This window comes from Oncorhynchus mykiss, chromosome 15, assembly GCF_013265735.2.
Source record: "Oncorhynchus mykiss isolate Arlee chromosome 15, USDA_OmykA_1.1, whole genome shotgun sequence".
NCBI lineage: Eukaryota > Metazoa > Chordata > Actinopteri > Salmoniformes > Salmonidae > Oncorhynchus > Oncorhynchus mykiss.
Window position 1 is genome coordinate 72,322,268 of NC_048579.1, and position 14,010 is coordinate 72,336,277.

General features: G+C 41.8%; 1 protein-coding gene across 2 annotated transcripts; it reads left to right on the forward strand.

Annotated features, from left to right (window-relative positions):
* Positions 1–718: 718 nt before the first annotated feature.
* LOC118938846 (tetraspanin-8-like) lies at positions 719–13,596 on the forward strand. 2 transcript variants are annotated; one of them, XM_036945268.1, is made up of 9 exons: positions 719–948; positions 3,359–3,424; positions 3,692–3,808; positions 4,098–4,172; positions 8,805–8,900; positions 9,154–9,252; positions 9,642–9,752; positions 10,320–10,403; positions 12,984–13,594. In XM_036945268.1, exons 1-9 carry the CDS (start codon positions 889–891, stop codon positions 13,008–13,010), a joined length of 735 nt encoding a protein of 244 aa, XP_036801163.1. In that variant the 5' UTR covers positions 719–888; the 3' UTR covers positions 13,011–13,594. The 2 variants fall into 2 exon arrangements, with proteins under 2 accessions (XP_036801163.1, XP_036801162.1); XM_036945267.1 differs by having other exon boundaries at positions 722–948; positions 13,091–13,596.
* The last annotated feature ends 414 nt before the right edge of the window (positions 13,597–14,010 follow it).

A 14,010-nucleotide genomic window follows, 5' to 3' on the forward strand; every position in this document is an offset into this window, starting at 1 on the left:
TCATTGCTATCATATGCTTGAGTCTATTCCATTGCTATCATATGCTTGAGTCTGTTCCATTGCTATCATATGCTTGAGTCTGTTCCATTGCTATCATATGCTTGAATCTGTTTCATTGCTATCATATGCTTGGGTCTGTTCCGTTACTATCATATGCTTGAGTCTGTTCCGTTACTGTCATATGCTTGAGTCTGTTCCGTTACTATCATATGCTTGAGTCTGTTCCATTACTATCTTCCTCTGTACAAAATGTGCTCCAGATGTTTTGCGGGGTTGCATTGACATTGACATTGCTTAACACTTGGCCCTTCTCTGGATTCCTAGAGACCCAATGGGGCTGCTTCTCAAAAAGCACTCTATTCCCTATATAGTGCACTACTTTTTGACCAGGGCCTATAGAGCACTAGGGAATAGGGTGCCATTTTGGTCGCAAGTGGTGAGGTCATAGTTGTCCAGAAATGGCTGATTATGTGATTTCATGTTCACTCAGGCCTCCTTGCTCTGGACTGGACCTCTGGATTCACACAGTAGATGCTTTGTTCTGCCAAGACAACCGATAGGAGGGCAGACAATAAACAGATCAATATTTACAATGTTGTTTGTGCTCCACTGGGCACAAATCTTACTGCCTGGTTCCACATCTCTCTCTAACTTCCGGGAGAGCCCATTTAAAGAAAATACAAGTCAAGTTCATGGGGCGTTGCGTTCATGCGGGCTAGTCCCTCCCATAACACAAAACACCATTCAGCAGCATGTCAACACACTCTCATGTTGAGAAGAAGAAGAAACAGTTAAAGGAATCGGACAATCTATTTTCTGGACATAAAGATCTTGGGCTTCAGCAAGACCAACTCTGAAGTGAACTGCTTATTATAACCAAATATAGAAATGGGAAGAATACATATCTGCGTAAAACGGACGTTAATTTTCGTCTGTGTCTTGATCTGTGTAAGTGATCGTATTCGAGTAGATAAACCCGTTTTTTTTATAGCAGCATGTCGCCAATTATGACTGTCTTTAATAATATGTTTTTTAATACGACATTATTTGTTTACATTATTGCTGGTTATTTTTGTAACTTCAACGCAAGCAGTGAGAGTTGCAGTTTACACGGGACGGAATAAAGAGTGGTGCCGCTTTCATCAACAATAATGAGCCGATTGTTTTATAGTGCGGTATCAAGACAAGCACTAAAATTAAACTGAAATGTTGTATTTAATGTTGCAATTGGGCTGCTGGGCTTTAATCTTTCACCGGAACACGTTTTTTAGCTTTGGTTTGTGGGTGTGTTCAGCTTATTTACTTATTTATTTTTCGGCCTTTTAATTTGGCCCCTATTTGTTTATTAACTGCTAATCCTCGCGCTGCTAAATGTTTTAAAGTTATTAGTTATGTTTATTCTCATCTTCAAATAGGCCTACTGACCTTAGTTATCACGTATTTGTCAGAATATTAGGATAGTCAATAACTGATATTCGATTTTTATAACCAGCCGACTAAGTAAATATTTCAGCTATTCATTTCTTAATCATGTATAATTTCTTAGTCTATTTATAAATAAGGTATAATATATGTAAATACAATTTACTGTCTGCTTACAAACCATTTGTAGATGGCGTTGGTCAAATACATTATTGAAGTTATGAAGAAATGGATCCCTCAACTCCTCTGAAACAAATGACTGTATCAACCTTTACTGTGCATTATCAGTAGAATTCTCAGAATAATACCCTGTACATTGTAATGATTGTATCAACCTTTACTGTGCATTATCAGTAGAATTCTCAGTATAATACCCTGTACATTGTAATGATTGTATCAACCTTTACTGTGCATTATCAGTAGAATTCTCAGTATAATACCCTGTACATTGTAATGATTGTATCAACCTTTACTGTGCATTATCAGTAGAATTCTCAGTATAATACCCTGTACATTGTAATGACTGTATCAACCTTTACTGTGCATTATCAGTAGAATTCCCAGTATAATATCCTGTACATTGTAATGACTGTATCAACCTTTACTGTGCATTATCAGTAGAATTCTCAGAATAATACCCTGTACATTGTAATGACTGTATCAACCTTTACTGTGCATTATCAGTAGAATTCCCAGTATAATACCCTGTACATTGTAATGATTGTATCAACCTTTACTGTGTATTATCAGTAGAATTCTCAGAATAATATCCTGTACATTGTAATGATTGTATCAACCTTTACTGTGCATTATCAGTAGAATTCTCAGAATAATATCCTGTACATTGTAATGATTGTATCAACCTTTACTGTGCATTATCAGTAGAATTCCCAGTATAATATCCTGTACATTGTAATGATTGTATCAACCTTTACTGTGCATTATCAGTAGAATTCTCAGAATAATACCCTGTACATTGTAATGATTGTATCAACCTTTACTGTGCATTATCAGTAGAATTCTCAGAATAATACCCTGTACATTGTAATGATTGTATCAACCTTTACTGTGCATTATCAGTAGAATTCTCAGAATAATACCCTGTACATTGTAATGATTGTATCAACCTTTACTGTGCATTATCAGTAGAATTCTCAGAATAATACCCTGTACATTGTAATGATTGTATCAACCTTTACTGTGCATTATCAGTAGAATTCCCAGAATAATACCCTGTACATTGTAATGACTGTATCAACCTTTACTGTGCATTATCAGTAGAATTCCCAGTATAATACCCTGTACATTGTAATGATTGTATCAACCTTTACTGTGCATTATCAGTAGAATTCTCAGAATAATACCCTGTACATTGTAATGATTGTATCAACCTTTACTGTGCATTATCAGTAGAATTCTCAGAATAATACCCTGTACATTGTAATGACTGTATCAACCTTTACTGTGCATTATCAGTAGAATTCCCAGTATAATACCCTGTACATTGTAATGATTGTATCAACCTTTACTGTGCATTATCAGTAGAATTCTCAGAATAATACCCTGTACATTGTAATGATTGTATCAACCTTTACTGTGCATTATCAGTAGAATTCTCAGAATAATACCCTGTACATTGTAATGACTGTATCAACCTTTACTGTGCATTATCAGTAGAATTCCCAGTATAATACCCTGTACATTGTAATGATTGTATCAACCTTTACTGTGTATTATCAGTAGAATTCCCAGTATAATACCCTGTACATTGTAATGATTGTATCAACCTTTACTGTGCATTATCAGTAGAATTCCCAGTATAATACCCTGTACATTGTAATGATTGTATCAACCTTTACTGTGTATTATCAGTAGAATTCCCAGTATAATACCCTGTACATTGTAATGATTGTATCATGTGTTGTATTCTCTTCAGATCATCAGCACCCTCTTGCTGGCCATCACATTATTTGGACATGGGTACTTCCACCAATCAGAAGAAGTAATTCTGTTTTTTTTTTATAGCTCCTATTACATTTACTAATTATATCATATTGATTTCATTATAATAATGCTGTGTCCATCTAGCTTGGTCCCAGATCTGTTTGTGCTGTCTTTCCAACTCCTACAGTGTTTAGCATGACAACAACCATTGGAGTTGGCTATACAGATCTGAGACCAGGCTAGAATCCAGCAGTATCATTGTAATATTATGATTATAAACCCACAGTTGCCATATCATTAGTCTGGCTTGTCTTCCTATGCACAGATAGAGGATATTCTGCCTGGGATAGTAGTTATGTATGTCCTAGAAGCAGCAACCCTGGTCCTGTCAATCTTTGGGGTCTATGGCGCTCGGAAGGAGAAGAAATGGGCTCTGGTTCTGGTAAGCCTGCCGAGACCTGTCTCAAAGTGTTAGCATGATCCCAGATCTGTTTGTTTGTCTTGGATAATTATCATAAGAGTTCGTTAGACAGCACAAACAGATCTGGGATCTGGCTACCGGCTTGACTTCTCTGCTGCAAACTGTTCCTTTCTGATAGGTAATGGCATGCCATACAACTCAACTGAAACCAGTCAACACTTTCCCCATGACATGTTTCCCAAAAAGCGTGATAAGTTTGAATGAACCTTTAGTATTGATTTTGCTTGACAACTCCAATATGTGTGTGTAGTTTTCTGTAGGTATGTCACTGGCCAGCCTATACCTGTTTGTGGAGTGCGTGAACGCATATCATTCCAAACACGAGGTACAGTAGTCTATATATATATATATATACACACACACAGGTAACTGTCAAAATAAAGGAAACACTTACATAAAGTGTCTTAATAAGGCGTTGGGGCACCACGAGCCAGAACAGCTTCAATGCACCTTGGCATAGATTCTACAAGTGTCTAGAAGTCTATTGGAGTGATGCGAGACCATTCTTTCACAAGAAATTCCATAATTTGGTGTTTTGTTGATGGAAAACGCTGTCTCAGGAGCTGCTTCAGAATCTCACATAAGTGTTCATTTGGGTTGAGATCTGGTGACTGAGACAGCAATGGCCTATTTATTTATTTATTTATTTTATTTCACCTTTATTCAACCAGGTAGGCTAGTTGAGAACACCTTTATTCAACCAGGTAGGCTAGTTGAGAACAAGTTCTCGTTTGCAACTGCGACCTGACCAAGATAAAGCATAGCAGTGTGAACAGACAACACAGAGTTACACATGGAGTAAACAATTAACAAGTCAATAACACAGTAGAAAAAAAAGAGAGTCTATATACATTGTGTGCAAAAGGCATGAGGAGGTAGGCGAATAATTGCAATTTAGCAGATTAACACTGGAGTGATAAATTATCAGATGGTCATGTACAGGTAGAGATATTGGTGTGCAAAAGAGCAGAAAAGTAAATAAATAAAAACAGTATGGGGATGAGGTAGGTAAAATTGGGTGGGCTATTTACCGATAGACTATGTACAGCTGCAGTGATCGGTTAGCTGCTCAGATAGCAGATGTTTGAAGTTGGTGAGGGAGATAAAAGTCTCCAACTTCAGCGATTTTTGCAATTCGTTCCAGTCACAGGCAGCAGAGAACTGGAACGAAAGGCGGCCAAATGAGGTGTTGGCTTTAGGGATGATCAGTGAGATACACTTGCTGGAGCCCGTGCTACGGGTGGGTGTTGCCATCGTGACCAGTGAGCTGAGATAAGGCGGAGCTTTACCTAGCATGGACTTGTAGATGACCTGGAGCCAGTGGGTCTGGCGACGAATATGTAGCGAGGGCCAGCCGACTAGAGCATACAGGTCGCAGTGGTGGGTGGTATAAGGTGCTTTAGTAACAAAACGGATGGCATTGTGATAAACTGCATCCAGTTTGCTGAGAAGAGTGTTGGAAGCTATTTTGTAGATGACATCGCCGAAGTCGAGGATCGGTAGGATAGTCCGTTTTACTAGGGTAAGTTTGGCGGCGTGAGTGAAGGAGGCTTTCTTGCAGAATAGAAAGCCGACTCTAGATTTGATTTTAGATTGGAGATGTTTGATATGAGTTTGGAAGGAGAGTTTACAGTCTAGCCAGACACCTAGGTACTTATAGATGTCCACATATTCAAGGTCGGAACCATCCAGGGTGGTGATGCTAGTCGGGCCTGCAGGTGCAGGCAGCGAACGGTTGAAAAGCATGCATTTGGTTTTACTAGCGTTTAAGAGCAGTTGGAGGCCACGGAAGGAGTGTTGTATGCCATTGAAGCTCGTTTGGAGGTTAGATAGCACAGTGTCCAAGGACGGGCCGGAAGTATACAGAATGGTGTCGTCTGCGTAGAGGTGGATCAGGGAATCGCCCGCAGCAAGAGCAACATCATTGATATATACAGAGAAAAGAGTCGGCCCGAGAATTTAACCCTGTGGCACCCCCATAGAGAATGCCAGAGGACCGGACAGCATGCCCTCCGATTTGACACACTGAACTCTGTCTGCAAAGTAGTTGGTGAACCAGGCAAGGCAGTCATCAGAAAAACCGAGGCTACTGAGTCTGCCAATAAGAATATGGTGATTGACAGAGTCGAAAGCCTTGGCAAGGTCGATGAAGGCGGCTGCACAGTACTGTCTTTTATCGATGGCGGTTATGATATCGTTTAGTACCTTGAGCGTGGCTGAGGTGCACCCGTGACCGGCTCGGAAACCAGATTGCACAGCGGAGAAGGTACGGTGGGATTCGAGATGGTCAGTGACCTGTTTGTTGACTTGGCTTTCGAAGACCTTAGATAGGCAGGGCAGGATGGATATAGGTCTGTAACAGTTTGGGTCCAGGGCGTCTCCCCCTTTGAAGAGGGGGATGACTGCGGCAGCTTTCCAATCCTTGGGGATCTCAGACGATATGAAAGAGAGGTTGAACAGGCTGGTAATAGGGGTTGCGACAATGGCGACGGATAGTTTCAGAAATAGAGGGTCCAGATTGTCTAGCCCAGCTGATTTGTACGGGTCCAGGTTTTGCAGCTCTTTCAGAACATCTGCTATCTGGATTTGGGTAAAGGAGAACCTGGAGAGGCTTGGGCGAGTAGCTGCTGGGGGGGGGGGGGGGGGGGGCGGAGCTGTTGGCCGAGGTTGTAGTAGCCTAGAGGAAGGCATGGCCAGCCGTTGAGAAATGCTTGTTGAAGTTTTCGATAATCATGGATTTATCGGTGGTGACCGTGTTACCTAGCCTCAGTGCAGCTGGGAGGAGGTGCTCTTGTTCTCCATGGACTTCACAGTGTCCCAGAACTTTTTGGAGTTGGAGCTACAGGATGCAAATTTCTGCCTGAAGAAGCTGGCCTTAGCTTTCCTGACTGACAGCGTGTATTGGTTCCTGACTTCCCTGAACAGTTGCATATCGCGGGGACTATTCGATGCTATTGCAGTCCGCCACAGGATGTTTTTGTGCTGGTCGAGGGCAGTCAGGTCTGGAGTGAACCAAGGGCTATATCTGTTCTTAGTTCTGCATTTTTTGAACGGAGCATGCTTATCTAAAATGGTGAGGAAGTTACTTTTAAAGAATGACCAGGCATGCTCAACTGACGGGATGAGGTCAATGTCCTTCCAGGATACCCGGGCCAGGTCGATTAGAAAGGCCTGCTCACAGAAGTGTTTTAGGGAGCGTTTGACAGTGATGAGGGGTGGTCGTTTGACTGTGGCTCCGTAGCGGATACAGGCAATGAGGCAGTGATCGCTGAGATCCTGGTTGAAGACAGCGGAGGTGTATTTGGAGGGCCAGTTGGTCAGGATGACGTCTATGAGGGTGCCCTTGTTTACAGATTTAGGGTTGTACCTGGTGGGTTCCTTGATGATTTGTGTGAGATTGAGGGCATCTAGCTTAGATTGTAGGACTGCCGGGGTGTTAAGCATATCCCAGTTTAGGTCACCTAACAGAACAAACTCTGAAGCTAGATGGGGGGGCGATCAATTCACAAATGATGTCCAGGGCACAGCTGGGAGCTGAGGGGGGTCGGTAGCAGGCGGCAACAGTGAGAGACTTATTTCTGGAGAGAGTATTTTTTTAAATTAGTAGTTCGAACTGTTTGGGTATGGACCTGGAAAGTATGACATTACTTTGCAGGCTATCTCTGCAGTAGACTGCAACTCCTCCCCCCTTGGCAGTTCTATCTTGACGAAAAATGTTATAGTTGGGTATGGAAATCTTTTTGGTGGCCTTCCTGAGCCAGGATTCAGACACGGCAAGGACATCAGGGTTAGCAGAGTGTGCTAAAGCAGTGAGTAAAACAAACTTAGGGAGGAGGCTTCTGATGTTGACATGCATGAAACCAAGGCTTTTTCGATCACAGAAGTCAACAAATGAGGGTGCCTGGGGACATGCAGGGCCTGGGTTTACCTCCACATCACCCGCGGAACAGAGGAGGAGTAGTATGAGGGTGCGGCTAAAGGCTATCAAAACTAGTCGCCTAGAGCGTTGGGGACAAAGAATAAAAGGAGCAGACTTCTGGGCATGGTAGAATATATTCAGGGCATAATGCGCAGACAGGGGTATGGTGGGGTGCGGGGTACAGCGGAGGTAAGCCCAGGCAGTAATGATGATAAGAGAGGTTGTATCTCTGGACATGCTGGTTGTAATGGGTGAGGTCACCGCATGTGTGGGAGGTGGGACAAAGGAGGTATCAGGGGTATGAAGAGCGGAACTAGGGGCTCCATTGTAAACTATGGTTTTACATCGATCGTTTTCATGCTCATCAAACCATTCAGTGAACACTCATACCCTTTGGATGGCAGCATATCATCCTTTTTTTAACCTTTATTTAACTAGGCAAGTCAGTTAAGAACACATTCTTATTTACAATGACGGCCTACTTGTAAAGCCCCCTTGGTCAAACCCTCCCCTAACCCAGACAACGCTGGGCCAATGGGACTCCCGATCACGGCCGGTTATGATACAGCCCGGGATCGAACCCGGGTCTGTGGTGATCCCGCTAGCACTGCGATGCAGTGCCTTAGACCGCTGCACCACTCGGGAGCCCTAGCCATGGGGAAGTAGCCATGGTAGCCAAAATCATTTTCATACTGTACATGACCCAAAGCATGATGGGATATTAATTGCTTAATTAACTCAGGAACCACACCTGTGTGGAAGCACCTGCTTTTAATATACTCCATGTCCCTCATTTACTCAGGGGTTTCCATTAGTTTTGGCAGTTACCTGTTTATATCTTCATTTTCTAATTCAACCTTGAGACAATGTTTGTTTGCTGTTCTGGTGAAAATATATTTGAGAAGTTATTGTATGATGGTGCAATGCATCTGATTCTTGATAATTCAATGTACTGTATCTGTCCAGTTCAAATTTCCAAGCTGATTATAGGTTTCAGCTGTGACTATAACACTGAATGTTAACTTGATTCATTTCAAGATGGAGGAGTTAACCAGAGAGGAACATCTAGCGATGATGCCTCTGAGTGGAGCGAAACAAACTGATATAGAAACGATATACAACATACAGACTAACGTAAGTCACCTTCATTTAATGCTTCTTATGGTCTCTGCTTGTGACAATTCAAATTCCCAGGGTGACAATTCAATGTATGTGTGTCTTTAGGGACAGTTTTCCATATTATGTAAACCAAGGCCTGGACTAAAAACACTTTCATTGGAGATTTCTCCATGGAGGTTTCTCCAGGCCTTAACTATATATGGTAATTGTTTGCCTAATTGCCTAATTGTTTTTAAAATGCCTGTTGTGCTGTTTCCTTCACTTTCAGTTAAAATGCTGTGGGCTCGTACAAGGCTACCAAGACTGGGGCACAGACATCCCCCTCTCCTGTCTCTGTTCTGATGAGGACTCAACAGACTTTAAATGTGTGAGTCTGCTGTGTTAAATAAGTTAACTTGATGCTGTTGTTGTTGGTGATGTTGTTGTTGTGTGTATGCTGAGGAAGATCTGATTCAGTGTGTCAGTCTGTGTTAAATAAATATGTATTTTGGTAAGAGCAATACATTTTTTATTCTATTATCTTTAAAATGTGTTTTTAAAACCAAAATAAAAAAAGAGACGATAAAGGACAGTGACAAGACGACCATAAATAAACTGAGGAAGATGTACATGACAATACTCTAAAATACCAACAAATACCATATACCAACAATACCATTTGGACCAGACACATAATGGATGCCAAGCTGCAGCCTAATAAGAAATCATGCAGGTAAAGTAGAGCACTGTTTTAAACCATGTCACATTCTATTTCAGGTTGCTCCTGGTAACAATACAAGATTTGTTATTCACTATCCCAACAGTGATATGTCTGAGGATGATGACCACAAGGGATTAATGGATGAACACATGCTGGTATATGAAAAGGTAAAAACATGTCATTCCACTTCACCAGGGATGGGCAACTGGCGGCCATTTTGAAGGCCCTCAGATCAACTAGGCCATGTCAGATAATATATTTTTTAGATGGCTAAATTAGGTTAGCAGACAGTTATCTAAACCTGTTATCGTGGTCAAATTACTACCCATGGGGCCCTCATTGATGTGGTTAGTCAGTCTCACTATGATGTCATATTAAAAACGGCATACATTTCTCACCACCCCATGGCAAAATGTGTAGAATTGCAGCGAACTTGCTTTAAAACAGCAACATTTTCACTACACCCCATGTTAAAATGCGTAGAATTACACCGTTTTTTAATGTATCTGCTGTCAAGAGGGTGCAACTAAACTGTTTTGCTCGTAATTTTGCTCAGTGTTTTGCTGGCAGCTGTGTATCCACTAGAATGTCAATTCTAGTTGGATCCATAGAGATGACTTGTACAGTACTCATTGATACAATAAACTGATGTTTGTTTAAGTTCTGATATAATACTGAGCTGTATACTCTTGTTTTTCACACAAAATGACAAACTCTTAACTGTCCATTTTCAGCCATGTCTTCCCATCCTGATCTCTGTCGAGAGCTATGCAATCAGCCTGGGAATAGGAACATTAGTAGCACTGACAGCATTATGGGTATGCATTTCTAATATATTTCTGTACTATTTAACTAGGGCCGAGCCTTGCCATTCTGCCTCCATAGGCAAGACCAAAAAATACCAACCCCGCAAAACTAGACGTCCAAAAGACAGATGAATGAAAGTTGAAGATGTGTATTTTACACATGTTGAAATCATGCACATTGTTGATTCTGAATGAAAGTTGAAAATAAGGCTGTCCAGACCGGACAGAATCTGAACCAAACATGATTGGTTCAGATTTGGTCCGGACCAAAACAAGTGTCTGGATGTGGAAATCAAGGCCGGTCCTGAACTGCTGCAAATAAAGTTGTATAAAAGGTGTCACCTGAAGCCTACAGTTTGGCCTGAAATTGAATTTTATGAATGCCCATCTACAGTTCATTCGGAAAGTATTCAGACCCCTAATCTTTTTCCCCCCAAAATTACGTTACAGCATTATTCTAAAATGGATCTGGTCCATTCAAGGTCCCCAAGGACACAATGGCATCCATCATTCTTAAATGGAAGAAGTGTGGAACCACCAAGACTCTTCCTAGAACCGCCCAGCCAAACTGAGTAATTGGGGGAGAAGGGCTTAGGTCAGGGAAGTGACCAAGAACACAATGGTCACTCTGACAGACCTCTAAAGTTCCTCTGTGGAAATGGGAGAACCTTCCAGAAGGATAACCATCTGCAGCACTTCACCAATCAGGCCTTTATGATAGAGTGGCCAGACTTCCGTTTGGAGTTTGCCAAAAGGCATCTAAAGGACTCTTACCATGAGAAACAAGATTATCTGGTCTGATGAAATCAAGATTGAACTCTATGGCCTGAATGCCAAGCATCACGTCTTGAGGAAACCTGGCATCATCCCTACTGTGAAGCATGGCAGTGGCAGCATCATGCTGTGGGGATGTTTTTCAGTCCAGGGACTGAGAGACTAGTCAGGATCGAGGGAAAGATGAACGGAGCAAAGTGGGGCAAGGGATCCTTGATGAAAATCTGCTCCAGAGCCCTCAGGATCTCAGACTGGGGCGAAGGTTCAGCTTCCAACAGGACAACGAGCCTAAGCACATAGCCAAGACAACGTAGGAGTGGCTTTGGGACAAGTCTCTGAATGTCCTCGAGGGGCCCAGTGAGAGCCCAGACTTGAACCCGATCTAACATCTCTGGAGAGACCTGAAAATAGCTGTGCAGCGCTATCCAACCTGACAGAGCTTGAGAGGATCTGCAGAGAAGAATGGGAGAAACTCCCCAAATATTGTAGTGTTATATCCAAGAAGACTTGAGACTGTAATTACTGCCAAAGGTGCTTCAACAAAGTACTGAGTAAAGGGTCTGGATACCTATGGAAATGTGTTAATTCAGTTTTTTATTTTTAATAAATTAGGAACATTTTCCCCAAAAAATGTTGCTCTGTCATTATGGGATATTGTGTGTAGATTGATGAGGGAGAAAAAAAAATTAATAATTTTTTTGAATAAGGCTGTAACATAACATTTTGAAAAAGTCAAAGGGTGTGAATACTCTCTGAATGCATCGTATGTGGTAAGCCTACCGTTTTGTAAAACACATAAAAACGACATCCGAACAGGACCAAAAAAAGACATCTAAAATATGTCGTCTCGGGCTTACTGGGGTGTGGGGTGTAGCTTACCATGTCGCCCGCAATGGAATTGTATGAATGCCCATCCATGTGGTAGGCCCACCTTTGGAAAACATTGGCTTTATTAGTCCTGATTCCTGTGACTAACCAATTTGGCAATTTAAGCCCTGAATATCAGCTACCCAACTTTATCAGGAGTTCTCAGGAGCCCATTGTCAATATTTTAGTTTTCACTGTGATCAGCTTGTCAAAAATGGACAGATACAAACCTGAAACCACTGATCTTGACAACGGGATGAAACTCCTGGACAACAGCTGTGATTATTCATTTCACTTTGACCTGTCCTGGTTTTAGGATATGTTTGTTATAATGACAGCAAATTTTCTATTTGATTGACCTCCGTTTAGGTTAGGCTATTTGATTGACCTCCGTTTAGGTCAGGCTATTTGATTGACCTCCGTTTAGGTTAGGCTATTTTTATTTATTTATTTATTTTACCTTTATTTAACCAGGCAAGTCAGTTAAGAACAAATTCTTATTTTCAATGACGGCCTGGGAACAGTGGGTTAACTGCCTGTTCAGGGGCAGAACGACAGATTTGTACCTTGTCAGCTCGGGGGTTTGAACTCACAACCTTCCGGTTACTAGTCCAACGCTCTAACCACTAGGCTACCCTGCCGCCCCGGATATGTTTGTTATAATGACAGCAAATTTTCTATTTGATTGACCTCCGTTTAGGTTAGGCTATTTGATTGACCTCCGTTTAGGTTAGGCTATTTGATTGACCTCCGTTTAGGTTAGGCTATTTGATTGATCTCCGTTTAGGTTAGGCTATTTGATTGACCTCCGTTTAGGTTAGGCTATTTGAAAATTGTCCATAGTTTTTTATGTGGATTTTTCAATTCAGGAAGTGAATTTCAATTGACTCTACCTGAATTTAAAACTTAATTGAACCAAACGCTGTTCCATACTCTTTTTTTTTAGCATAGGTTTTGAGTGTAGGCCTATTAGACTGAACCATCATCTCTTACACTCAGCATCTGGTCACCTGCTCCGTCAATCCTGACTGAACCGTTACTGTGTGTCTGGTCCTCAGGATGTTGGAGTTGTCCTGGCCATCACAATACTCTGCCAGATGAGAAGAAAGGTTGATGTGCCACCTGTGATCTTCACCTTTCAACCACCTCAATACAGAGAGCTGTGTGACACAGCAGAGAGTGTCTGACATGAAATGGTCCTCTTATGAAGGATACTCAATGCACTAGCCTGAGTGCCAGTCTGTTTGTGCCATCATGACAACTCCGGTCACTCATTTGTGTCAAGCCAAACATGACAATGGGTGACAAAGAGTTGGCTTGGCAATGACAGCAATGGAGTTGTCATTGGCCAGACCACAAACATATCTGGGATCAGGCTAGCAATGCATCCATATTTTGTACATACTCATAACACACATGAAAGGACAACTCAGGACATTATTAGACATTAGACATCTCTACTGTGTTGTCCAAAGTATTACTGTTCAACTGATTAACCATTTAACCATTGTAGTGCCTCAGTGTTGGTTACAGTGTCTTGAATAAAGGGACAAGCATCTTTTAACATTATGTTCCTTTTATTCGACAACCAACATCTCTTAAAAATATTCCTCTTTTCCTCCTGTTCTCTCCTCTCATCCTCCTCTCTTCCTCTTTTCATCCTGTTCTCTCCTCTCATCCTCCTCTCTTCCTCTTTTCATCCTGTTCTCTCCTCTCATCCTCCTCTCTTCCTCTTTTCCTCCTGTTCTCTCCTCTCATCCTCCTCTCTTCCTCTTTTCATCCTGTTCTCTCCTCTCATCCTCCTCTCTTCCTCTTTTCATCCTGTGCTCTCCTCTCATCCTTCTCTCTCTTCCTCTTTTCATCCTGTTCTCTCCTCTCATCCTCCTCTCTCTTCCTCTTTTCCTCCTGTTCTCTCCTCTCATCCTCCTCTCTCTTCCTCTTTTCCTCCTGTTCTCTCCTCTCATCCTCCTCTCTTCCT